This window comes from Cyrtonyx montezumae, unplaced genomic scaffold (assembly GCF_038088225.1).
Source record: "Cyrtonyx montezumae isolate F1298 unplaced genomic scaffold, pur_monq_1.0 scaffold_13, whole genome shotgun sequence".
NCBI lineage: Eukaryota > Metazoa > Chordata > Aves > Galliformes > Odontophoridae > Cyrtonyx > Cyrtonyx montezumae.
The window spans coordinates 14,350,762-14,378,662 of NW_027071859.1; the positions used below are offsets into that span (position 1 = coordinate 14,350,762).

General features: G+C 39.7%; 1 protein-coding gene across 2 annotated transcripts in view; it reads right to left on the reverse strand.

The window, feature by feature from the left end:
* Positions 1-27,901, reverse strand: part of ASAP2 (ArfGAP with SH3 domain, ankyrin repeat and PH domain 2) — an 89,589-nt gene that overhangs the window by 24,703 nt on the left and 36,985 nt on the right. For both annotated transcript variants that reach the window (XM_065730718.1, XM_065730717.1), the window contains exons 6-11: positions 14,044-14,173; positions 12,398-12,483; positions 10,931-11,006; positions 10,343-10,429; positions 4,164-4,267; positions 3,984-4,053 (exon numbers count right to left, since the gene is read on the reverse strand). In XM_065730718.1, the coding sequence (XP_065586790.1) occupies positions 3,984-4,053; positions 4,164-4,267; positions 10,343-10,429; positions 10,931-11,006; positions 12,398-12,483; positions 14,044-14,173 (553 nt within the window). The remainder of the gene's footprint in view (positions 1-3,983; positions 4,054-4,163; positions 4,268-10,342; positions 10,430-10,930; positions 11,007-12,397; positions 12,484-14,043; positions 14,174-27,901) is intronic.

Sequence of the window (27,901 nt, forward strand, 5' to 3'; positions counted from 1 at the left end):
ATTCTATCTGAAGGTCAGTGAGAGACCAAAGCTGTGGAGGAATGTAAGAAAAACAATTACGTATTTTTTCCCATTTAATTAAAAAATTTAAAAAAAGTCATAGCTTCCTTGAAAACCAGCATGCTCATGCTTTGCCCAACATAGCCACCAGACATAATATAAAGTCATGCATGCTTTGAAGCAACAAACCTCCAGGTCTCTAGCTGGGCTATGTCAACCCAATTGTACCCATGAGAAGTTTTGGAAGTGCTAAGATGACAATTAATTGAGAACCACATTGTATTCTCTGCATAGTGAGTAGCTTTTCAAATTACAGGCATTCTTGTTAGTTGTAAAACAACACAAAGTTTTAATTATTTAAGCCTATGAATAGAGTTCTTTGAAACTAGAAGCAAAAACACATACTGAAAATGCGAGTTGGAGCTCATTTTCTGGGTTATGTTTAAAAATATACTTAGTAGCCATAGCACTTAAGTTTCCAGTGTATACATTTCTAATGTATTTAACAACCATTAAGTCTCCAGAAGCTGCCTATAATTACAAAATAAAGCAATAAAAAATGAAAATGTACATGCTCCGTAAAGAAGCCAATGGACTTCTATACATATATTTCTCACAGATTTGGTAAGAATGCAAGTAAATTTAGGTTAAGAAAGAGTTCACTTGCTGGAAATTTAAGAAGTCTCCAAGACTTTGGAACCGCATTAGGACCTACTTTGTTTTCTGTAACTTAGGAAATATGAAGCTCTAAGTGGACCCACCAGAATGTCTCAGAGAGGTCTGAAGGACCAATACACACAGACCTATTTGAATCAGGAGAGTTCAGTATAACAATTTTATATCAGAATTTCAGAACCAATGGTAACAGCTGCATCAGCTTAAATCACATGCTAGTCCAACGTGATAATTTTGGAATGCAATCATATTCCAATGCTTTTAACTGAGAACTTCCATAACCCCGTTAAGAAAATCAGCTTTAACAATGGTATTAAAAAATAAAATACATCAAGATAAAAACATATTAACATTTGGCTAATAACATTTCATTCAATCTTCTATCCTGTGGTCAAATAACAGCCTCCCCCATGCCTATTACTTGATGAGCAATATGCTTCCATCCCATAGCAGATTTCAGAATCCTGAGACCAAGAAAGGCAAGATTACAAGGCTGTGTAATTTTTTTTTTGCTAGGAAAGATGTAACCATCTATCCATGAAAACTGGCTTATAATTTATATCTCCTGACAAAAAGCAGTAAGTGCAGGAATCAAAAAGTATCCTCTAAGACCACACTGAGGAGTGCCATGATACGGAACTGATTTTCATCAAATGCATGAACAGATGTGTCCACTTACTTAGCAGACTGGTCAGCTGATTTTATCATGCATTTTTTCTGGGCATTGTAACTACTTACAAAGAATCAAAAGATTAAATCTAACTCCTTTGTGTTCAGATAGTCATGTTAATCACAGTGGTAGACTGAAGTTTCCAGAAGTAAAAAAAAGAAAAACAAAGTTCCTTGAAATTCTCATACTCCTCTATTTTTTACAGACAATGAGCAAATACCATTTATGCTGCTCCTGTATAGGAACTGCTGAGTCACAGCCTGACCACTGATTGAGCACCTGGAGAAAAGACCCAGTCAAAGTACAGGTGAAGGCAATTCACCTGTGTGACAGAAGGGGTGGAGCCTGGCTCTACTCCTCCTTCGACCTCATTTAAGGGCTGACTGGCACAAGGAAAGATCTCTTGTTGGACGGAGATCTCTTCTTTATAGAGGTTATTCTGTGAGCTTAGGTACTCAGGGATGGCCAAGTGTTTTTGCAATTTTTTTTTTTTTGGTAGCATCTTCTCATTGTGCTGATCCTTCTGCCATTACAGCTCCTGAAACTCAAAGCCTCTTTGAGGGCAGGTTTTGAGAGCAATGAGGTGCTGGAACAGGCCTCTCAGAGAGGTTGTGGATGCCCTGTCCCTGGAAATGTTCTAGGCCACGTTGGATGGGGCACTGGGCAACCTGATCTGGTACTTGATCTAGTAGCTGGCAGCTCTGCCTGTGGCAGGGGGGTTAGAACTTGATTGTCCATTTGCTGATATGTTCAGCAAATGTTCAGCACCACACTTAGGTAAGAACAAACCATATTCTCCCCACCCACAGCAGTAAAGCACCTGGCAGGCAAATTTAAGTCAGAATACAGCATCTGCAACTGTCTGAAGATAGATTTTGAAGAAACTAAACCAAAAAAGGGAGGCTACGTGACCACTGATATTAACCTTTAAAGGAAAAGTACTTACAGATTTCTATTTAATGCAGCAAACAAAGCTGGCTATTGAATTACTGAGAAATGGTTCATTTTGATGAACAGCTGGGAAGAAATAATGATACATCATATTCTAAGACCAACAGATATTAGCCCTGAGGACGCTTGGAAATCAATGTTGTTACTTCAAAAATCTCAGAAGTTACTCTGAGGAGCTCAGAAAATCCTTAGGAAATAGAAACTGTCCTTACCCATTTAAATGTATGATATAAGCAAAGACTTTTTTTTTTTTTTTTTTTGCACGGAGCTGCCACCAATACATATGGATAAACACAGCAAATAAGGAGAAACAGAAGTGCATTTTAAAATGAGAAGATGCTCTTTCAATTTTTATTAAAAGAAGATCAAAACCACACTTGTGAAACCCATACAGCTAAACCCACATTAAAGTATCTACTTTAAGTTACTGATCTCCAGCTATACAGCACAGATTCCAGTGGGAACTTACCATTCCGAAAGTGCATGACCATCTGGCAGACAACTTATAAAAAGAATCAATGTCTTGGTAGAACTTAAGTGTACTTGCACGTAAGTTTTAACATACTGCTCCACAAGTGGATTTTGTAGCCTCTGCTAGGTGTAAGCTGCCCTAACTCCACTCCAGCTGTTGCCATTATAGCATGTTCAATGACAAGACCACTGACAGGACACAGAGACATGAGTATAGAAACACTAACAGATTTTCCTCTAATAAGGAAAATAACACACACTTGAACAGAGCAGACAGTAATAATAAACACTAACACACACTTGAACAGAGCAGACAGTCCCAAAGTCAGGGCAATGACTCTTTTGCACTCCCTAAATCCTGTCCGTTAATTCTGAAAGCAACAGCTTGTGGTTAGATGCACAAATGAGAGATTAATTCATTTTTGCTGCTAAGGTCAACTTGTAGTCATAGCAACAGGCATAGCAGGATAAAGAGCAGAAGGTTTCGTAAGAAGATCAAGAAACAGGACTGTTTATTGGACAAAGAATGGAAAATACCATTATTGAGTTGATTTTTGCCATAAACTTAAGTTTTGAGAAAGCAACCTAAAAAGAGGAAGGTTAAGGGAAAGGAAAAATAACTGAGTTCAAAGCCAAGTGTACAAGTTAGAAAGTAGGAAAGCATGAAGTTTAAAGCTGAAGTTACCATGTTGCAAATATTGGTAGCAAAGAAAGAGAAGCTTCTAATGCCTTCTTTCATCTTTCTGGTAGAATTTTGCTTCAAACTTAATTTTCTCCAGGAGTTACTGTCTGGAAAAGTTACCTTCATAACAAATTATCATACAGCAGCAAATCTGAGGGAGAGGAGATTCAATGTTTTTTTCAGATTGTCCTGTAAATATTAAAGTTTTTTTACCCATATGTACTCAACCATATCATTTCTACATACTGAAGTGAGAATTTAGTTAGAGTCTGGTAAATGCGAACAGTTTGCAAGAGTAAAATGAGTCCTTAAATATTTTTTCCATTAGCAATCATTAGCATTAAAACAGTTGTATTTTTAGATATTGTGTATGTCTTGATTTATTTCTGAAACATTGCCTTAAAAAAATGTATCCATCATATTCAAAACACTGCATCAGGAATGTAGCTAATTCCAAATTATAAATATAGACCAGCATATTTGTCTTTTTGTATTAGCAACCGTGCACATAAAATACTGTAAACAAATACTTACTGTACCATGGGAAATTGTAAGAAAACCATTTTTAACTGAGCACTTCCTCTTCTGCCACACTTTTCTGATTCTGGTTCAAAGTGGGGGGAAAATAGAGAAAGTGACTCAGTTTTTAAAACATTATTACATCACTTTGGTCTTAAGATGCATTTTTCCCTAGTAGAATCCAGCAGTACTTACCCATCACTTTTCTTGTACAGGCTCCCATTTCGCTCAGTGCCGTGTTCCTTGTTTCCCTGAGGCTGATGTAAACTGTAAGCTGTACTCTGACGAATCTGAGAATCCTGAAATACGAAGAACAGCAATTTGTATTCCACTCCATGTTTTCAACTAAAATATCCATCTTAGTAACGAGTTCCCTTCCCTTCCTTTCTGCTCTAATCTGACAGGCCAAACAAAGCACACTTTTCCTCTGAGGAGAAAAAGAGTTTCTTTTTCAGAGGACACAGAAGACACTGAAAGATACTAGTAATGACTCCTAGAATCCTTCTACCTAGCTTTGCTACTGTCTTTGTTTTTAACCAGAGCAATAGGCTTTCCAGCTGATGCAAACACTGCTGCTCATACACACTCAAGATTATTATTACCTGCAATTCCTAGTGCACTCTTTCATTGTAAAGAATAAAAACACATAAATATGAAATGGTTTTCCTTGTGGGAACAGAATCAAGTTGTTCTCTTTGAAAAGCAAGAGAGACTTGGTAGAAACATAGCTCAGGAGACACACAGGAATTAGTAGGTAAAATTGTAAAGTTTTTTTTCTGTAAGACTAATCTTAACTAAACCATCTTGAATGCAGTAGAATGCAGTGATAGGAAGGAATAAACTAAACTATTTTAACTTCTCTCAAAATCACCCTGATAAGGATCCACCTGCTGCAAGAGTCCAGTTCCTTAAAAAAGAAAGATCTTTGTAGTGAAAAATGTGATGTGTCATGCTGAATTAGCAGCAGCAGCATGATATGATAGACTTGTTAATGCACACGCCAACAGTGATTAGGATTTACAGTATTCTCCTTCTCTATCTTTGCTATACTGATGTAAGACACCTTAATTATAAACAACATATAATACAAGTATACCAAGAAAATTAAAACAATCACAAAGGAAGCAGCTCACTTAAATGACTGAGCTAATACAAACAAAACCTCAGGAGCTAGTAAGAAATATACTCACTAACTTGATAAAAATCCTTCTTTATAAAAAGATGAGATAGTATATTTCAGACACAGTAGGAGTACGGTCACAGGATACATTAGTTTGGGTTTCCAGAGTGTACACACAATAAAATCTACAAAAATCTAAAAAGCACGTATTTAAAACATTATTTCTCTGTAACTATCATTAGCTTCATGGACTTCCTTAGCCTAAGAGTCATCTCTGGATATAAGTAGTAGGAAAAAAACCTAAAACTAAGAACAAGTTCCTTCTCAATAGTATATGGCAACACCAGTCAGAAACACAGCAGGGACAGAGCCACCACCTACAAGCCCCATTCAGCATGCTTACAGCCTAACTCCACAGCTCTGTACTACAGGATGCTAGCTCATCCTGAATGCAGTCCTGGAGGTCAGTGTTGTAGAGCATAAGCTGAGCTGAAGGCAGCAGAGTTCTGGTGCTCCTTTTTGGCAGAAGCAGCCTGTGCCCACGGCTCTGTCTCATGGCTAGAGCTGTAGGAAGCCATATCAGGTAGCAATGACATACATCTGAAGCTTTTAAAGGCACTGCAGAACCACCGTGCCTACAAAGCATCCCTTCAGATCTAAGTCTCTATGTTTATCATTCCTCCCCAGTCTGTTTACACAGAATTATTTAGTTTTGCACTCTGGCTGCCAAACATGAAAACATTTGAAAGGAATTCTCATCACTGATTAAGAAGCACTGCATGTGTACATTTACTGACTTCTGAAGAAAATTTGATCTGATGCTGCCTATTATGTCCTACCAGTGCCTTAATCACTGCCTCCCATTATTGTGTTGCTTCAGTAAAAGAACTCCATTCCCAAGCAGATTAGAGGCCTTACAGGAAATTAATTTCAGTTCTCCACATCCTCAATTACAGAGAGATTTCAGATGACCTCCAACACCTGCCCCGAGTAGAATTCCCATTACTTAAGATCAGGCTGCTCCTTTTTGTGGAACATTTTCTGCTGCATTTCAACAACCTCCAGCTGTTGTTTACCCTCAGTCGCTATGTTTGGTCAAACTGGCAAGCCAATGATACAAGCTTCCTGCCATACTTCAGCTAGAGAGGAAGTTGCTCTAGATGACGTGCATTTCCACACATTCATTTCTATGAACAGGATCTTTAAAAATTTAGTATTATTTCATGACAGAGGGTTAAGGACAAAAGTAAAAGATTTTCAATTTTAATTCCCCGGTTCAAGGAAGAACCAAATTAATGGCTTGCTGTGTGATTTCCAGATGATGGCTTTCCACAGCCTCTGGACAAGCAAGTTCACAGTTTTGGTCTAGCTTCTGAAAGATATTATGCCATATGATTAATCCCCATTGCAATTAACATCCTTCTAGGCAATTTCAGCATCCCTTTCCCATATATGAGTTCCCCAAAGGATCATCCCTTTTTTTTCCTGATTTGTATATTCCACATAACAGGAGAACAAATCATAGGCAGCAGACTCAACAGCCTCATCAGAGAAGCAGGAGCAATGCACATGACCTATGAGAGGAAACAGCACTGCAGGTCGTAGGACATTACTCCTAGAGCAGAGTATTGCTGTTTTAAATCTCTCACAAATGTACTAAGACCAGGACAGACTGAAATATACAAGCCAAAGTAGCTGAACTTCTTACTTTATCAGCTTTGAAATGCGGATAGGTGTACAGAAAAAGGTGAATCATTTCATTGCAGCACTTTTATAGCGAATCATTTCTCTGACCATAAACAGGTTCAAAATGATTTCTTTCAAAATCTTACAAAGATTTCTAAATAAACCTTAATAACACAACTGAATTAAAGAAACAACAGCACTCCGTAAGGATGTTCTCTGACTACTGGGCCCCATCTAAAGTACTGCATCCAGGTCTGGGGCCACCAAGACAGGAAAGATGTGGAGCTGTTGGAGAGGGACCAGAGGAGGGCCATGAAAATGATCAGAGGGCTGGAGGACCTCCCCTGCAGAGATAGGCTGGAGAAGGCTCCAGGGAGATGTTACTGCAGCCTTCTAGTATCTAAAAAGGGATTATAAAGAGAAGGAGAATCAATTTTTACAGTAGACAGTGACAGGACAAGGGGGAATGGTTTCAAGCTAGAGGGGAAGTTTACATTGGATGTCAGGAGGAAGTTCTTTACAGATAGAGCAGTGATGTGCTGGAACAGGCTGCCCAGAGAGGCTGAGTGCTCCTTCCCTGGAGGTGTTCAAGACCAGGTTGGATGGGGCACTGAGCAACCTGCTCTAGTTGGAGGCTGGTGGCCCTGCCTGTGGCAGGGAGGTTGGAACTTGATGATCCTTGGGGTCCCTTCCAACCCAAGCTATTTTACAACTCTACTGGCACAAGAGATCCTATAAACCTAGCTATTAGCCCAACTATCTGAACAAAACAGAGTTTTCCAAAGAAGGTGCTTCAACTTTTACATGGAAAATTTTGGCTAGCTTTTTCACAGCTCCCATGTAGCAGGCTTTGAGACTGTCCATGTCCCTCCTGTGCACAAAACTGCCAGAAAGCCCTTAGAGCTTTCCAAACAGTTCTCTTGCATTTGCAGTGTCATTACCAGGAGGATTTTTCAGATACCCATCACCATCTACCACAGCCCCACGTAGCACATCTATCCACCAGACCCTCCTGCAGGCAGCCTCTCCTATAGCATAGCTATGAAAACCTTTAAGACAAAGTACTCCATTTTGCAGTCGCGTAAAGAGACTGCACATTCTACCAAAGAGGCAGAAAAAGCAGTATAAGATTTCAACACGGCCTTGAGGTTACCTTCAATGCCAACTGTTGGGAGTTATGCACTAACAGAACAGGTCACTCCCATGGGCTAAGAGGGTCCCAATATCCTAACTGTCTTGCTTTACCTTAAGCTTGTATGCAAAGCCTTAAAAATCAAAGAGGATGCAGGAATGACATAAATGAAAGCAATGCTACCCTAGGGTTGACCTTGATGCTTGCAGGAGCTCTACAGTTTGCAAAAGTTAAAAAAAAAAAGTAAAAAAAAAAAAACAAAACATAGAAATAACCAAGATGGACACACAATGACCTCTTAAAAAGGTTTCAGTACAAATCAGGCTTGAGAAAGTTCTGTGCAGGAGGAAACTAGATATTCAGATATAACAAAAAAGGTTCACTATGAATATTCACACATTAGTTGTGTTTTGTTTTCTTAAGCAGAAACATTCAGCAACATTCTATTGTTTCATACATTAAGGCCATTTTAATTAAGAATACATGTGTCTTTAACATCTTGCAAGAACACCAAATCAAGCAACTGGATTTAATTCTCAAAAGTAAGTAAATAGGAAATTATTAATTTGTCCTACATTAATTTTCTTTCCCAAGAATAATTTTTTTTTCTTTTTTGGTAATACAAAAAATAGAAGAGGAAAAAAAAAAAACAAAAAAAAAGACCAAAACCATTCTTCCCATGCCAACAGAAAAAAGCTCAGAGGAAAAATCCAGTTTCTTGGAATCTGAATGGAAAGCATGCCAACGATTTTCATTAAGACATAGTAACACTTACTCTCCTAGACTTCGGTCACAAAATGTAAATGCATTTCAGGAAAGAAAAAGAAATCAGTTATAGTAAAGGAAATTACAGTGAGACAAGAATAATACCAGTGGATTGTACAGTATATTACAGAAGGATTGTTTGGAATCCCACTGATTAACTGATCTTTACAAACAACTTTAATAAATGTATCACTTTTCATGCTCGGCAGGTAGTAGCTACGTTTGCAGAACTAATATATAACTATTATAGCATAAAGCACTTTCAACACTTCTGTTTTCCAGCTCAAAACCGTTCAAGTGATAAACATATTTGTGTTACTAAATTTTCTAGACTGAAAAGATGTGTGCTTACCACATCTTCCTTATACATTAATACCAGCATCATTGGTAAATAGATAAATGCAGAGGGGGTGACATTCCCAGCAATCATGAAATCTGACTGCTTTTCTTATCTCTCTTCAACAGTGATCCAAACAGAATAGGAAACATCCTAATGAATGCCTGAATAGCAAAGACTCCTTAATGAGAGTAGGCAGCCAATGGCAGATCTATCATGTCTGATAAGATCACTAGTTTTTCACTACACAGAGATCAAATTTGAATGTTTTTAGCAAATACATACCTCAGTGAATTCTAAATGGCAGGCAGGACCTAAGGAAGTGCAAATTGAACAGGACTTTGCACACAATAGTTACCAAAAATTTCATGCGACTACTAACAGCACCTCACAGTGAAGAGCATTTAATGCCCCTCGACATGTCACCTGGCTGCCACCTGCTACAGCTGGAGCCAGCTCACACTTTGTGGGAAGCCAAAAGCAGGACTGAAACAACAGATTAAGGAAGTCTGAGGTCTACTGACTAAATTATTTCACTATAACCCCTCTCAGCAAGACAATCTGAAAAGGGAAGGGTTCATGCATCCCTTACTTGCGGACCAGCAGCAACACAAAGGAAGCTGGCTAGCTTTCATTTATATGAAAAGGAAGCACTAGCAATCTGAAACAGAAGTAGAACCAGCATTTAGGATTAGATTATACATAACATTCTTGCTTCCAGATCAGAGCTCGCTGTACAAAATTACTCCAGAATGTTTTAAATCTAACAGCAATCACAGCTGAAAATAAAAAAAATACTTCACTCCTTAGACTGCTGAACTGATCCAGCTTATGTATCTTTGACACCTGGCATCCTGCAGCAGAACTGCAAATTTCGCTGTCATTTCTGCAGATGGTGACAGAAGTATTCTGGGATTTGTAGTTCTATATAATCTTTAAACATAATCTTTATGGAATATTCAGTAAGATAAGATTGTAGTAACTGTGTGTCCTTGTTTTGTCTAAGTTCTTTTGTTCTTAATTTGCTTATCTGAGGTACAGCTGCTTGCAGTCAATTCAGACAGTGCATCAATTTAAGTGCTTTGCAATATTAGTAGTAAAAATAAATTCTTCTGCATCCGTTAGTCTTATTAAGTGAAAATCACTATTAAAACAATATATTTGTCAGAAACATTCAGTATCAGCATCAAAACAAAGATAAATAAACAGCATCAAAACAAAGATAAATAAAGAAATTATGCAGCTGAAAGTTAGAATAATTCCATTTCAAATACTAACGTAAGATTGTAAGTACACAATGGGCATTCAAAGGTTAAATCACTTTATATGCTCACCTCTTTCTGATCAACCTGGAGTGCAGATTTTAAAATATCTCTGAGCTGTGTTAATTGTCTTCTTTCCTCATCTTGTGCTTGTTTTATCTTGAAAGAAGAAGAACGCTGGTTAAAAATAACATTATTGTCTTCATGTCAACAGTTCTTCCAACCTTGCTACTTAATTGGTTCACTTTTCTGAAAAATGTTCAGCAAGAATTAAAACACGAAGAGAAAAAATTCCATGACGAGTTTATTTTCCTCTTGATCTCCAGAAAACAAGATAATGGCTAGGACATTGCCAGGTTAAGGCGTTTTTATATTACCTCACTCTGTTCTTGTTTTCTTGTGCTCAGTATGAAACCATTTTGTTTTTCACTTAGCCAGTAAACATTTTAGGGTAAGGGCTGTTCCCTAACACTTTACACAGGAGGGTCCACAGCTGAAACTAAGGCTTCTGGACATGATATTAAAACAAAACTGTACTCAAAAATCTACCCCAAACCTTAAAATACTATCAAACCAGTCAACCAACCTGAACAAAAATGTTCATGTTTCTAATGTAAAAAACTCAGTTTACAACACAAATGTGAAAGGTTGCTAACTCACCGTATAAAGATCCGTTGAGAGTGTCTCAATTGAAGGCTTGAGACTTTCAACAGCTTTTAACCCATCCTGAAAGAAACTTAAAAAAGAGAAACAAAAAGTAGACTTATTAAAACTTTGCTTTGTACTTTCTGTTAAAAAAGTTGCCAAAAGGAAAACATGTAAATTATTATGCAATGCCACAAACTTCTAAACTTTTAAGATTTCTTTTTTTGTGCACCTTTGATCACTTCACATCTTTATTCCCATCACTGCTTATCCTAACATATAAAATCCCTAAGTAAATTCACAACAGTTACAATGTGCTGTTGAGCAGGTTTTCCTCACTCTCACCTCTAACACAGATTCTCATTTCATTTTTTTGAAGACCCAGAACAATATTTACTGTACAACAGCAGAAGCTCTTGCAGGTGTAACATAACTGTGACTTCTTGGAACCCAATGATTCCACATTTGATACCATCCTCCCCCTGCAGGAAAGCCTGTTTCCCAAGCATTACCTACAGGCTATATTCAAAGTGAATATGCTTAATCATACTTTATTATATGTACTGGTGTATTTGCACAGTAATATTCTGTGTTTCAACATTTCAATTCTTTAAGAGAACTGAGATTTTAAAAATAAATTCAAACAAAACCCAGGTATACAAATATTTGATTAAAAAACTGCTTGCACATTTGCAATAGAAGAATTTTCACTTTGTGATGCAGACATGCAAGTCTGCATCAAAAAGACACAACACAGCATTTGTGTTTTTTATTAAATGGATAGAGGAGATAAGTGACAAAGTACAAGAGAAATCAATTTTAAAGTAACATAGTAAAAGAGGGAGAAAAAATCTCCACTGACTCAGATTGGTATTTTAAGATAAAAACGTTCTGATTTGCACAGGCAGACAGAAGCTCTGTCAAGTTTAGAACTATGGCTTTGTTGCCATATTACTGATCTGTAATACTACCATAGAAAAGGAGATCATTCTAATGAGAGCTTTGTGTTTTATCACTGAGTCCTTCAATCAACTACAAATAATAAGAGTGATTCTTTCAATATTGTTTTATTTCACTGCTTACATAATTCATTTTCCTTGAGCACAAATTTAATTTACATCATTTCTACACAACACTGAAAAAATAATCCAAATCAAGCATGTCAAAACTAATAGACCACTAAGTAATTGAGCAAAATAATAGCTCTATTTCAGGAGTAGTTTTTGAAATATACTAAATTATTCTGTGGCCTTCCTTTGGAATAAGCAATTACATTCTATGGTATTAAAACTCATTACATGCTTTGGAATGTAATAACAAACATAACTGCTAATCTATTTGACAAAAGCAATTTGTCAAAAGATTTCAGTAAGACCAGTCCAATCTCAGAATTATTTTTTTAAATACAGAAAAAAATTATGTCCAAATTTAATACTAAAAATTGCCCCAGTATATAGTGTACGTATAAAATCTAAAACATACTTGCATTGAGCATGAAAATACTTGATCAAGTTCTGAAGCAAGTCCACTCCTTTTTTAATCTTGATTTCGTTGACTTTCAGCAGGTACTGTTAATGCAGTAATACACACAAAAAAAATAATGATTACTGTCACAGCTTTTTTTTTTTTTTTTTACATTTTATTTTCACTATACCTCAAAAAGCTTTAATAGTTCCAAATTTAAGAGGCCTAAAAGAATATGCCAAACTGGTTTCAAGGGTTAATCACACAAAAGCAATAGCTGTTACTGCTACTTTTGATACCCTGTGGGGATATTTAACCAGGATTAGTTCAAACTTATCACATCCTTCATGACTCCTAGTGGAAGCCTTTGTTAAAAGAAGCCTAAAACAGTTTGTGCAATGAATTAAGGAACCCATTCTGAAATCTAGCAGCTCAACAAGATCTCTCTCTCTCTCTCTCTCATAGATTGTTAAATCCATTGCCAAACAGATGTCAGAAGAAAGTAGTTTACTCAAGAGAAAACTGAAGGATTATTTTAACCCATTTTTTAAAATCTGTCTTCTAATTTTATCATTTGTTCTATCCGTTTCTTATATATATTAATAACAAAAAACAGTTTAGCATGAGATTTAAAACTTTATTCAAGGCAGCTGCCTTTAAATCTATGTTAGCATATCAACCAAAACAAAGTCTCCTTTTACTACTACTCTTTTTACTCTCAGAGGTAACTAAGCATAATCTCTTTCTAAAAATCAGAAAAATACAGGATACACTTCAGCTATTCCACATTTAAGGTAATCTTACAGATTTCACCCTGCATTTTGTTATTACTACAAACTGACTGAAATGAATTCCTCCTTTACTGTGACACATGAAAACAGAAGCATCTGTTCCAGCCTGTTTCTTGCAAATGACACAGATGGCAATTAGTTGGAAAAATCCCTATATTTATTGAGTATTCAAATTACTTCATCAGCTTGGAATACTTTAGTCTGACTCTGTACAGGTATATGAAGTTTTTCTACTTAATAGCAGTTTGTGCATTTACCAAAACTGGAATTACAACTATGCTGGCATACAGGTAAAATGTGCTTTAGTCGTTATTACTAAAACCAGAAGAAGCATTCATGGTGTATTTTTGACTTAGTGAATACCAAGAACAAACAGCCTCAGCTCCCAGTGATGGAACCTTACGTGTCTTTAAATGAATCAAATGAAAAAATATTTGCATCAGATTTAACATCACAAAAAACAAAATCAAAAACATTTCAAAGTGGTGGCATCCTGAACCTTCTTGAAAGACAACAGAGTGCTAAATTGGAGTCCTTCCTTGCATAACACTGCAACAGCTGGTGGTGTAGGGAACAATAAAGAGAGGGATCTTGGGCTTAAAATAACTTAAAGTGAAGTAGAGTGCAGAGGTATATTTATAATCATTTCTTAATCTTCAGCAGAGCTTTGCACTGCTTATTCTAAAATTTACTTACATGTGAAACTAGAAAATTCACTGCAAAGTTAGCACATCAGGATAGGAAAACGTACTTTAGTAACTTTAGTACAATCTTGTTACTTTTAGTATCACATTATCCTTAAAATAATTGTACTTTTCAAAGTATTCCTAAAACTTTTTTGTAGAACAAGATGAATTTCATGTTGAATCTTACCTCACACATCTGTAACTGGAAGAACCTTCTTTCTTTCTCCATCTCCTCTGCAATTTCAGCACCACTTATTTCTGTACGGATCATCCCATGCAGCTTAGCATGCTCTTTTTTCTCCTTCTCTATTTTTGTACTACAAGGCGAAGAATCAGTCAGTGAAGTGAGAAATTCAAAGCCTCTCAGGAAATCTGATTATTCACAAAGTCTACTGACAGATGCAGAGCCAGTCTTGCAGCTTTGCATAGACTTACTTCCAGATGCCATTCATCAGAAATTTGACAATGACTAAAAGATCAGCAATGACAAGCAGTAGTTGAAACCTAATTCAATCATCTGTTAAAATAATTTCCTGACATACTCTAAAGGAAGATACTAAATTAAGAGCAAGATAATAACTTCTTGCATTGAAGAAAAAATTAGCAACTAAATTGTCCTACATTTTCAATTAAAATTCATGCTTAATCCCAGCTGACCAAACACTGGTTAATGGAGTTCAATTATGTCACCAGATTTATTGAGTCTTGCCTGTCATCAAGTCATCTTCTATATATACAGGGTTTCCTAAGCCAAAATCACATTTGCCATCTCTACTTCCTACTGAGCCAGCTGGCACTGGGAGTGCCGGCCAGCCGGCTGTGTTGCAGACTTCAAAGTCTGCCAGACCAGCTGTCCTAATTCCCTAAAAGTTTCCACGGACGTTTTCCAAGAGCTGTGAATAAAGAAAAGGTTCTCCTGGAGAATGTAAATGAAGAGCTGATGCCCATCATGCAGGAGAACTCCCCTACGTGCATTTGTGTCTTCGTTATTCTTCATATTATTGCTAAAAACAGCAAATAATTATATTATCCAGTTAGATCAGCCTAACATGGAAAATGATACTAATAAAAGAAAACAGATGAGTGCTTGTTTTATGGAGAAAGACTTTTAGTTTGTCATGTACACAGCTCAGAAGCAGAAAACCCTGAAAAGGGCTTCCTGAGGAAATGCTATACTGCTTTTGGAAAGGAGGAAGCATTATACAGGAATCCAGGAAGCAGACAAGAGGCACAACCAACACACACACTGTCATACCTCCTCTTTGGCAATCAAGTGTCTCTGAGCTCCCTCTCTGAAAAGATATATTTGTCTCAAGTGCTCTCTTAACCTGATGTTAACATTGTCCAGTATATTCTTACACAACAATATATTCAGCCTTTATCAAGAATGAGAAATTATCTCCTCTTCTGCCTCAAGCAGCAACGGAAAACTAGTATTAATCCCATTAATCTCATCCCATAACGTTCCCAGAGGGAAACATACTGAATGGCAATCCAAAACGCCCCATTTCTCTCTCATTACTGGCAGGCACAGCAGAGCCAATCCCTTGTAGTATTTCATCAGTCAACACATCCAGCCAACGTTACTCGTTCTGAGCACATCAAGTTCCACAGGAAAGAGATGCTCTGAGGAAAGCTCCTCTCCTTTGAAATAAATACTCTGAAAGTATTCATTTGCCTGAGGAAAAACGTGATTCCAGAGTGTTCCATTTTCATAAATAAAAATGTCTATAGTCTTATTAACTTACTGCCAAATACGCCATTTTGTAACCACAGAAAATGGAAACCACACCAAAGAATTAAATGGACACCAACTGTGAACAAGGATGCCACCGCTACAGTAAGAGTCACAGAACAGTAGATACACAGCCTCTTTCCAGCACATCAGGTTGAAAGTGATACTTGATAGTTCCAAAAAAGCCAAACCTCAGAGAGATGATTCAGGATAGTTTCAGTTGTCTTAGTTTCCACATTCACTTAACAATTCATGAGGCCACCAAATTCAAAGAAATGGGATCCAAACTCAATAACCATCAATTATTAGTACTTCTGTTGTTTAGATAGAAAAATAAATAAATGGTGACATAACCACTTCTAAAATTAATTGTATTAACATGTCATAAGGTGTTTCAAAATGACAACTAAATGAAAAGACAACTGCTAAAGAATAAAACAATAGCACAATATTACAGTATACGCTGCATTCAGAAACTGAACTCCTTTTAAACAACAGGCTAGACTTGGCTGGAGGAGTCTGCCTATTCTTTAAAAGATAAGCATATTCTCACAAGCGTATGGTAGTTAAATTAAACCTCAAGCATCCCAACATCTAGCAGCTAATTTGGAGAAACAAGGCATCCTTGAGGCCACTTGCTGGAGCTTCATTTACATTTCTGTAGCAGCTACAAGTTTCCACTAAGGAAATGGGAAGCTGGATCTAGAAACAAACTCAAGAGGTCAGGCTCCTGCTAAGAGGCAGCACTTTGCAGAAAGAGGCACAGTGGCTTCAACAACTTCCATGATGCTTTAAAACAACAAAAATTAAACTCTTGGCGACAAGCAAGAGAGGTACACATATTCATGTTTGCATTTCCTTATTACTTATGTTTTCCATCTCCAATGACATTTTCCGCTTTGTAATTCAGAATGTAACCTGTTGTTCTGCTACAATAACATGCTGCCTCCTTTCTGACTGGTGCCACAAGACACTTGGTTTCTAGGCAAACAAAGAAACCAGCATTGCAGTGTTGCATGCACATCTTCTGGGTGCTAGGTTTAGCTGTGTTTCCTACGATATCTCAAAGGTCAAGTAGGGTCCGGCAGCATCAAATGTTCCTGCACTGCGACGAAACTGTAAGCCAGGTAATGAATAAGTGGCTGAGAGGCAGGTGCCACCACAGGAACTTGGAGTTTTTCAACCACAGGGCAATTTATTCGGCACCTGGTCTGATGGCCGCAGATGGGGGTCGCTAACAGGGAATCGGATCCCAGCCCAAGAGTTAGTGGAATTCATTGAGAAGGCTTTAAACTAGGTAGGGAGGGGGGAGGGGATGCAATGAGGCTTGCTAGGACAAAGTAAGCAGTTTGGGATCTTAAACTCAGACTTATGGGGAAAGAGACTTGAGGACAGCAGGATGAAGAAAAGCATGGGGTTGCTGTTAAGCCAGCAGATTGAGGACAAAATCTCCAAACTGTCCTGTAGGATATTCTGGGAACTCCTCAGAGGAGGTAATGCTGCCAACTCTCTGTCCTTCTAGGACCTTCTCAGGTCCTTCTAGGAAGCAATGGGGGAAAACTTCAGATTTCTTTCGGAGGTTTGAGGGAGGGCCCCTCTACAAAGGCAGTGTGCCAGAAAGCCCAACTGAAGTGCCTTTACACCAAGGCATGCAGCTTGGGAAATAAGCAGGAGAAGTTGGAAACTGTGATGTGCTTGGAAAACTACGATCTGATTGCTATCATGGAAACATGGTGGGACGAATCTCACAACTGGCACACTGTGATTGAGGGCTACAAGCTCTTCAGAAGGGATAGGGAGGGTAGGAGGGGAAGTGGATAGATCACTAAGAACTGTGTCTAACCATAATCAGGTGGAGAGCTTATGGGTTAAAGTCAGGGATTGGTCCAATAAAGGACATCTAGTGGTTGGGGTCTACTACAGGCCACCTGATCAGGACAAGGCCTTATTGCTTCAACTGCAGGAGGTGTTGCATTTGTGGGCTCTTGTCCAGATGAGGGATTTCAACTACCCAAATATCTGCTGGGATAGTGGCACTGCAGGTGGCAGACAATCCAGGAGATTCCTAGAGTCCGTTGAGGATAAATTCCTGGTCCAGGTAATGCATGGACTGACCTGAGGTGAAGCCTTACTGGACCTAGTGTTCACCAATGTAGAGGAGAGCATTTAAAAAGGTTAAGACTGGAGGCAGCCTGGGCTGTAGTGATCATGCCCTGAAGCTTGTGATCTGGAGGAATGCAGGCCTGACAAAAAGTAGAGTCAGGACTCTGAACTTCAAGAGAGCAAAATTCTGGCTGGTGAGGGAACTGCTGGGTGGGATCTCCTGGGAAACTGTCCTTAAGGGCATAAGAACAGAACAGAGCTGGCAGCTCTTTAAGGACACCCTTCTGCGAGTAGAGGAGATCTCCATCCCCCAGCAGAAGAAATCAAGCAGAGGAGGTAGGCAACCAGCATGGCTGAGCAAGGACCTGCAGCTTAAACTGAGAGAAAAGGGAGAGATGTACAGGAAGTGGAAGCAGGGTCTTGTAGCCTGGGAAGAATACAGGGATTTGTCTGCCTGTGTAGAGATAAGATCAGGAAAGCCAAGGCACTGATGAACTTGGTGAGGGATATGAAAAATAACAAGGAGCTCTACAGGTACATAGGCAGGAAGAGACAAAAAAATGAGTGTTCCCTTTCTGGCAAATGAGAACAGAGAACTGGCTTCCTCAGATATGGAAAAAGCTGAGGTGCTCAATAAGTGCTCTGCCTCAGTCTTCAATGGTGGCCAGGCTCCATGTGTCTGCCAGGACCCTGGTTCTCTAGGCGTGGGTGGGAGGAGTGGATTCCATCCCACTGTAGCAGTGGAACAAGTCCGAAACTTCCTCATGAAACTGAATGTATACAAGTCTATGGAGCTCGATGACTTGCATCCCAGGGCTCTGAGAGAAATGGCTGACGTGATGGAGAGCGGCTTGGCAACTACATCTGAAAAATCATGGCTGTCAGATGAAATCCCTGGTGACTGGAAAAAGGGAAACATTATTCCCATTTTTAAGAAAGGGGGAAAGGATGACCTGGGGAACTACAGGCCAGCGAGCCTCACCACTGTGCCTGGGAAGATCATAGAGCAGATCCTCCTGGTTACCACGTTAAGGCACATACAAGACAAAGAGGTGATCGAGGATAGCCAGCATGGCTTCACCAAGGGCAGATCTTGCCTGACCAATCTGGTGGCCTTCTATGATGGAGTGACAGCATCGGTGGACAGGGGAAGGGCAACAGACGTCATCAAGCTGGAACTTCTGCAAAGCCTTTGCAAGTTTGCAGATGACACCAAGCTGAGCAGGAAGGAAAGGGAAGCCTCTCAGAGGGACCTGGACAGCTTGGAGAAGTGGGCCTGGGTGAACCCTATGAGGTTCAACAAGGCCAAGTGCAAGTCATTGCACCTGGGCCAGGGCAATCCCAGATATTTATACAGACTGGGGGAAGGACTCCTGGAGAGCAGACCTGCAGAGAAGGACTTGGGAGTCCTGGTGGATGAGAAGCTGGCCATGAGCCCGCAGTGAGTGCTTGCAGCCCAGAAGTCCAACTATATCCCTGGCTGCATTAAAAAAGAGGTGGCCATCAGGGAGAGGGAGGTGATTGTCCCCCTCTACTCAGTTCTTGTGGAGTACCGTGTCCAGGCCTGGGGCCCCCAGCAAAAGAAAGATGCAGAGCTCTTGGAACAGGTCCAGACGAGGGCCACTAAGATGAGCAGAGGGCTGGAGCACCTCTCCTATGAGGAAAGGTTGAGGGAACTGGGCTTGCCTATCTTGGAGAAGAGAAGGCTCCAGGGAGATTTAGGTTAGATGTTTGGAGGAAGTTTTTCACTCCGAGGGTGGTGTTGCACTGGAATAGGTTGCCCAGAGAGGTTGTGGATGCCCCATCCCTGGAGACATTTGAGGCAAGGCTGGATGTGGCTCTGAGCAGCCTGCTCTAGTGGCTGGCCACCCTGCTCAAAGCAGAGAGGTTGAAACTAGATGATCTTTGAGGTCCTCCTCAATCTAAGTCATTCTATGATTCTATGTTTAACTAAATCCTTCTGGAAAAGACAGTTTTACAATGTATCATTGTGGGATTTCCAAACATCGAGGAACATTCTGGTTTTTCAAGCAGATCAAAGAAGCAAAATAAATAAGAAAATACAGAAAGTTCTAGGAAAGTGTTCTAGGATCAATAAAAGGCAAGCACTTTGTAAAATTGCTGTTCTTAAAGCTCATGCAGTACATACTGCATATATAGACTTTGCTGACTAAGATTTAAATCCAAGCATCCTTCAGATCATTTGCAAGACAGCTGCACATGACTAACAGACAATGAGCTCAGACATGTGTAACAGACAAGTACAGCTGAAATACACGATGAAGGATTCTAACAAAAAAGTAGGTCAGACACAAAATAAATGGCCTCACCCACTCACTGTATGACTATTTGTAATGCTCCAATTTGAGAAACAACTGTTTTTCAGTATAAACTTTAATTTCAATTCCACTCCATGTTATGACATAAACAAAGTAGGTTTTATTATTATTATTATTAAAGAAGGACGAGACCTATTACTCTTTAACATACCTAAGGCAGGTATTTACTTTCAGCCAGCAAACAAGGGTAAAAGACTAGGGTGTTCTGAGCAGAGGTAGCAGCAGCAAGCTGGTAGGATTTTGTCTTTCTTCCTCTCCTTCCCTGCACTTGTACAGCAGTAAGCCAGGCTGAGTCTAAGAACACAGGGGCTGAACACAGGCAACAGCACCTGGTAGGTGCCTTATGTACATGTTTTAAAAGAAAAAGTGAAAGAAATATCGACAATTGATGAATATCAATGGTCTACTGAGTCAAGTTAGAAAGCTAAAGAAGTCATTTGAGAACAGCTTGCAACATTTTCAGATGTAATTTTTAAACATTGTTAAAAAATGAGTTTAAAATACTGGAAACATCATTTAAATACATAGCTACGCTGACATCTTTACAGAGGACTACAGTAAGAACTTGTTCATTCACCTATTGACTTGGCTCAAAAACCATTCATTAATGATATCTACATGTGAGTGCCTGCATTTCTGCATCACGATGTAACACCTCAGACTACTGCCTTTGATCTTATAATCCCAGAAGCACATTCAAATGATAAGTTTTATTCACTCAAGACTGCATAACAGACTTCACATCCAGCTTTTCAAGGCAGAATGGCAAAGGAGGAAAGGGAATCAGCCTTCCCAAGAAAAGCTTGCTAATTTTCAATAAGCTTTTATTTTTAGCATTTATATTTATAGCATTAGCACAATGCTTACTAGCGCAGGACTTCTGAAGAGAATATATATTCACAGGCCTAAAAACAAAGTCATCTTACTAAAAGAAAGAAATCACCTTTTTTTTTTTTCTTTTCAAGAAAGACAGGCTTGTGTCTGAGATACTGCCATTACTACACAGCTAAAAAAATAAAGGAGTAAATAACATGCTTCAGGAAGTTTATCATTCTGTCTCCTGCACAGAAGTGATACAATATCTGCCTCAAAATCTACCACAAGAGGACCGATGAAACTAAACAATGTGGGTGAAATCTGGCTTGCTGCCTTGGTGAACACAGTCTGCCCGTTGGAAGTATGAGCAGTTTTATGACAAGTACTCTCGGCCCATATGCTTCCTCAGTGTGTCTGCCATTAGTGTTTACGTATATGGGGGAAAGCAACCGCCTCATAACAAGCAGAGCCCAGTCTGCACCAGTTCCAGAGGAGCAGACGCGTTCATCCCACTGCAGTCCCAGAGCAGTCGGCAGCACTGTCCAGCTCTCAGAGGCTGAACAGAGATTAACAGAGGCCTTTTAGCTAGCTTAAAGCTTTAAAAACATTTTAAGATCTTTACAGTTACAGATGAAGCGTGCTAAAAAAAAATGGTGAGATATGATGAATCATTCCTCAACATCAGCTAAAGATATTTCTAGTTTTTTCTTAAGGTTGGCTAGCATAAAGCATTGGGTTACTTGCTCCTCTTACTTCCTTAATCAAGAACAGTTCCAAAGTACAAAACCGGTTATTGTCAGCTAAGGTGATCTTGAAGAAAATACTCTGAGAACTTGGCTACTCACAAAGGAAGAGTTGATCAACAATAATCACCGTTGATGGATGGAGATCCACGTGTTTAAGAACATTACCTTCCCAAAGAAGACTAGATATATAAACAATTTTGAAACACAATTTCACACAGTCTGAAGAAGCAGCTCAGAAATTATTATGAAGAAAAAGAAAAAAAAGAACATTTTTGAATGAATTTCTTCTCAAATATGCCACATTTATATTAACACTTGATATCATCAAAAATTCTCAAGTAAAAGATGAGATACAGAGGCAAACAGGCCATCTTTACAAGGAAAGAATCAGAAGAATTGTTTATTGAATTGAATAATTGTTTAAGAATCTCCTTATCAAGACAGAAATCAGGATGAGGGTACTGTCACTTCTAATCATACTACAAAATTATGACTGCTATTTGGTGATTAGCTTCACAGGCTTAGGCACAGTCCAAACAAGGCATCATCTAAGGTAACAGACTGAAAAACACCAAGGAAACCTCTAGCTGTCAGAACTGTAGACTGAGGTTAGTAGAGACAATTCTGCATTTACTCAATGCTGTGGATGACCAAAATGCACAGACATAGGGAAGTTCAGATCCATCTGAGACAGACACAGAATCAAAACAGTTATTTTCTCTGGAAACCTCAGAAGAGTACATAACTGCAATTCTAGCAACTGAGAAAAACCTCACTGTTTTCATACGTCCAAAATTTAGTACATGACAAAGCTGATCTCAACAAATTCAGGCTTAAATCAATGTTCTCACCCAAGCTTGAAAATCACATCATTAAAATTCCAGTATTTGTAAAGGCCAACCTAAACAGTGACAGCTGGGACCATTTCAGCTTATCTGGAAACCCATCTTCCACACAAGATGGTCTGATAAATCTCAAGGGCCTCCTGGAGGTTGGGCTACAGAAGTTATATTCTGAATTTAGCTGGTAATTCACTTGGTACAAGTGATGCAGATTGCGCTGAAAAAAAAAATAGTATTTCCTGACTGCCAAACTGCAGGCACAAACAAGCTGTCATAAAACCACCACAATAAATAAATAAATAAATAAATAAAACACAAGAAAGATCTTTGAAGAATTTGCCTGTACATGGTATTCCCAGGCTCTCTATCCCAAGCCTCAAGCAGATGATTCTTTGGTCTTGATCAAAGTGAAGGAGTCCAACAGGCTAGACAAACAGCTTTAAACTCTAGACTACTGATGTGGAGCTTTTATGTAACTGCTTAAAAAGCTGGCAGTTACAAACACGGCAACCATACCAGTCAGGCTCCCGGAAATATCACAGAAAATGGTAATGGATCTGAAAGAATTTCCAGATGAACATATGGTACCTTCAGCTTTTTTTTATTTTTATTTTTATTTTTAATCAGTTAAATAAACTGTAGCATAACTGGTTTAAAAATAAACACTGTTAAGATGTTTCTTATTCCTTAAAGAATTCTGCAAAAACTATGGAGGTAACTTGGAAGAAGTATCTCCAAGAACTATCTCCTTACACTGAAAGAAGAACCTGTTCAGAATTAAAAAAAGGTGTGCCTTAATTAAAAGCAAAGTCAGAAAACAAAGTTTTTAATGGACAGTTACTTTAAGGGCAAAAAAAAATAAATTAAATCGTGTCATCTCATATATTGGATTCAATTCTTCAGACAAAAAATACAAGATTAACATTACAACTTCACGTGCTAAATGTAACAATGCACACAGCAACTTTTCCTGTATCTACTGTCCTTAAATAAAAATGAGATTTAAATGCACTTCCTATGGGCATTTTCATTTCTCAAGTACTCAAGTTGCTTGTTTATTTAAAAAAAAAAAAAAGGAAAATATTTCTGGTGTAAGTGACTCTGCAACAAACCACTCACTACTAGGAGCAAACTGAGGATCAAAGTACAAACCCTTCCATCACTCTAACATGCTCATCCTGTTGAATACTCTACTCCACTAGGAACAGTCTTCTTGATATATGTCTCAGCAGCCTGCAATTGTATTTATTTTAAATTCTGCACATAAGCTTTGTGGGATGTCACTATGAATGAGTTCTACATAATTAAACAAGCTTTCAGATCCAGTAATCAGGCACAGGTAGATAATATCAGGCTAAATTACAGAGCTGTTCTTTACGACCCATCCTCAGAGACAATCTACTGCCAAGGGCAATGGTTAGAAATCTTAATTACTTCAATAGCTGAAAATTGGCATTGCACCAAACAGGACTGCTTGCTGGCATTAAAAAACACACTAAGCACTGGAGCCATCATAGTCTTGGCATCGTTACAATTTCCAAGGATTCAGACTGGAGGTTTATCTTAACGTTTCAGAATATTTTATTATGAAAATCCTGCTGTAGCTAAGGCAGTTTCAAAAACATGACACACCACAAAGGTTCTCCTCAAAAATCAAGCCTAGAAAGCAGTAATGAGACCATTTTCATTGTTATTCTTAAAAGAAATAATGAGATTTAGCTAACTTGCTAAGCTTGTTGCTTTTGTGAATAAACAGCCAACAGGAATAGTTTCTGAAGCCTGCTTGCACATGAACTGAGATGGGTCAACTCGGTAGGCACCAGAGAACCATTATTTTCTAGTTGCACAATGTTGAAATTAAAAAATGGTACTAGATTCTTAGTTGATCTAGGCGGATGACCTCAGAAGATCAAAGATGCTAGCTGGATAGCTAAGAAAACTCACCTGACACAACTCAAATAATACTGGAATAAGGAATGAAATCCACCGTGAAATTCTACTTCAGGGACTACCAGCTGAGCTGATACAACTGACCTGGTAAAACCAGGAAGCATACCTATTCCTCACATAGGGCAACTGTTTCAGTGTCTCAACCACTGTGGCATTGCTTAACAGCAAAGAATGAACAGAAATCAGGTGCTTAAGAATGTAATTTGAGCAGAGAATCAAAAGCACTTGCTGAAGATTTTCTGTATCCAGTTCTGGGGCCTCCAACACAAAAAGGACACAAAGCTGTTGGAAAGGGTCCAGCACAGAGGAGGGCCACAAAGACTATCCGAGGACTGAAGTGTATCTCTAATGGAACAGGCTGAGAGAACTGGGGCTCTTCAGCCTGGAGAAGACATGTCCCTGCGTGGATCTTATAGTGGCCTTCCAGTACCAGAATGAGGCCTACAGGAAAGCTAGGGACATACTTTTTATAAAGGCATGTAGAAACAGGATGAGGGGAAATGGCTTCAAACTGGAAGAGGACAGATTTAGACTAGATATCAGGAAGAAATACCATACTGGGAGGGTGGTTAGACACTGGAACAGATTGCCCAAAGAGGCTGTGGATGGCCCCTCCTTGGAAGCGTTCAAGGCCAGGCAGGATGGGAGTTTGAGCAACCTGGTCTACTGGGAGATGTCCCTGCCTGCAGCAGGAGGGTTGGAACTAAATGATCATAAAGGTCACTTCCAATTCAAACCATGATTCCATGAGTGCAGAATACAACAGAGGATGGACAGCCCTACTTCCCTATAGAAGTCTGGGCAAGTTCCCCAACTGCAAGAGGCCACTACATGATCAATCAAAGGGGATGGGTTCTCTACAAACCCTGTCTACATTATAGAAGAAAGGGTTGTTGCTACTCTTCACACATTCACATATGCTCAAATGCTGAATCCCCCCCAATCCCAACTCGTGTGAAAATGACAGACACATATGCAAAGTATCTGCTTTTTCAATAAATAAGAAGAGCTATGACCCAGTACTCAGGTGTGCACCTGCCACCCTCAATCACCAGACCAGAGACTATACTGGAACCAAGAGTGGCGATGAAGATTTTCCTTACTCGTCAATCTGATCTTTCTTTTCATGCCAGATTAACATGTAACACAAAGGATATCATCAGAGCTAATCACCAATGAGGTGTGGATATATACGTGTATATACACCCAGTGTATTACACTAAGTGTCGTAGCAGGATACAAACGTTTAACTGATCGTTTGGTGTCATTTTACCTTAATTTAGCCCAAGGGAGTTTCAAAATCTCAATGACCCTGATCTCATTGGGTCACAGCAAGGTACAGAAATCAATTCTGCTTGATCTCAGTTATCAAGCTTTGTTGACTTGTTTGATTCATTTAGCCAGATATAAGATCTTGTTATTAAAACTGATATTATGGCTATTATCTATCATACACCTTCACACTGTGCCATATAAATTTTGCTAGATACACAATATGAGACAGATGACAGAGCTGTATAGGTATCCAGTCAGTACACAATACACCTGCTAAGAGCTTCCAACTTTGGCATGAAATCCATAAGTTCATAAGTTCATAAGTTCATAAGGTTGGAAAGGACCTATAAGATCATCTAGTCCAACCATCCTCCTATCACTATCTCTACCCAACTACTAAATCAAATCCCTTAGCACCTCATCTAAACGCTTCTTGAACAGCGCTAGGGATGGTGCCTCAACCACCTCCCTAGGCAGGCCATTCCAGTGCCTGACCACTCTTTCAGAAAAGAAATGCTTCCTGAGGTCTAATCTAAATCTTCCCTGGCGCAACTTGTGGCCATTCCCTCTCGTCCTGTCATTACTTATCAGGGAGAAGAGGCCTACCCCCTCCTCACCACAACCCCCCTTCAGGAAGTGGTAGAGTGCAATAAGGTCTCCTCTGAGCCTCCTCTTCTCCAGACTAAACAATCCCAGCTCCCTCAGCCGCTCCTCATAAGACTTGTGCTTCAGGCCCCTCACCAGTTTTGTTGCCCTTCTCTGAACACGCTCCAGGGCCTCAATGTCCTTCTTGTAGTGAGGGGCCCAAAACTGAACACAGTACTCGAGGTGCGGCCGTACCAGAGCTGAGTACAGGGGGATGATCACCTCCCTGCTCCTGCTGGCTACACTATTTCTAATACAGGCCAGGATGCTGTTGGCCTTCTTGGCCACCTGGGCACACTGCCGGCTCATGTTGAGCCGAGCATCAACCAACACCCCCAGGTCCTTTTCCTCTCTACATTCTTCAAGCAAATCTGCCCCAAGCCTATAGCATTGCATGGGGTTATTGTGGCCAAAGTGCAGGACCCGGCACTTGGTCTTATTAAACCTCATCCCATTTTGCTCAGCCCAGCTGTTCAGCCTATCCAAATCCCTCTGAAGGGCCTCCCTACCCTCAGGCAGTTTGACACATCCTCCCAGCTTTGTGTCATCTGCAAACTTACTGAGGGTACACTCAATTCCCTCGTCTAGGTCATCAATAAAGATATTAAACAAGATGGGCCCCAAAACTGACCCTTGGGGGACACCACTCGTTACAGGACGCCAGCTGGACTTAACTCCATTAACCACTACCCTCTGGGCACGGCCCTCCAGCCAGTTCTCCACCCAGAGAAGAGTGAACCTGTCCACACCACGGGCTGCCAGTTTCCTTAGGAGAATACTGTGGGAGACCGTGTCAAAGGCCTTGCTGAAGTCCAGGTAGACTACATCAACAGCCTTTCCCTCATCTACCTGTCTGGTCACCCAGTCATAGAAGGAGATGAGGTTGGACAAGCACGACCTGCCCCTGGTGAACCCGTGCTGGCTGGGTCTGATCCCTTTATTGCCATGCACGTGTCGTGTGATCTCCCTCAATATCATCTGTTCCATAACTTTCCCTGATACCGAGGTCAGGCTGACAGGCCTGTAGTTCCCCGGGTCTTCCTTACGGCCTTTCTTGAAGATGGGAGTCACATCGGCAAGCCTCCAATCTTGTGGGACCTCTCCAGATAACCAGGAATGCTGATAGATGGCAGAAAGTGGCTCGGCAATCACCTCTGCTAGCTCCCTCAGCACCCTTGGGTGGATCCCATCTGGCCCCATGGACTTGTGGCAGTTCAGATGGAGGAGAAGATCTCTGACCGTCTCTGCTTGAATCACAGGGGGTGCATTATGCACCCCGTCCCGGACTTCCAGGTCAGGGCAAGTACCATTTGGATAACTGTCCTGTCTATTAAAGACAGATGTGAAGAAGGCATTGAGAACCTCAGCCTTTTCCTTATCATCTGTGGTTATATTGCCTGCCTCGTTGAGTAAAGGAGGGAAATTTTCCTTAGTTTTTCTCCTGCTGTTAATATATTTGTAAAAGGGTTTCCTGTTCTCCTTTACAGCAGTAGCCAGCCTAATTTCAAGCTGGGCTTTAGCATTTCTAATTTTCTGCCTGCAGATCTTGGCCAGTTCTCTGTAGTCACCCCAAGTAGCCTGACCCATCTTCCAG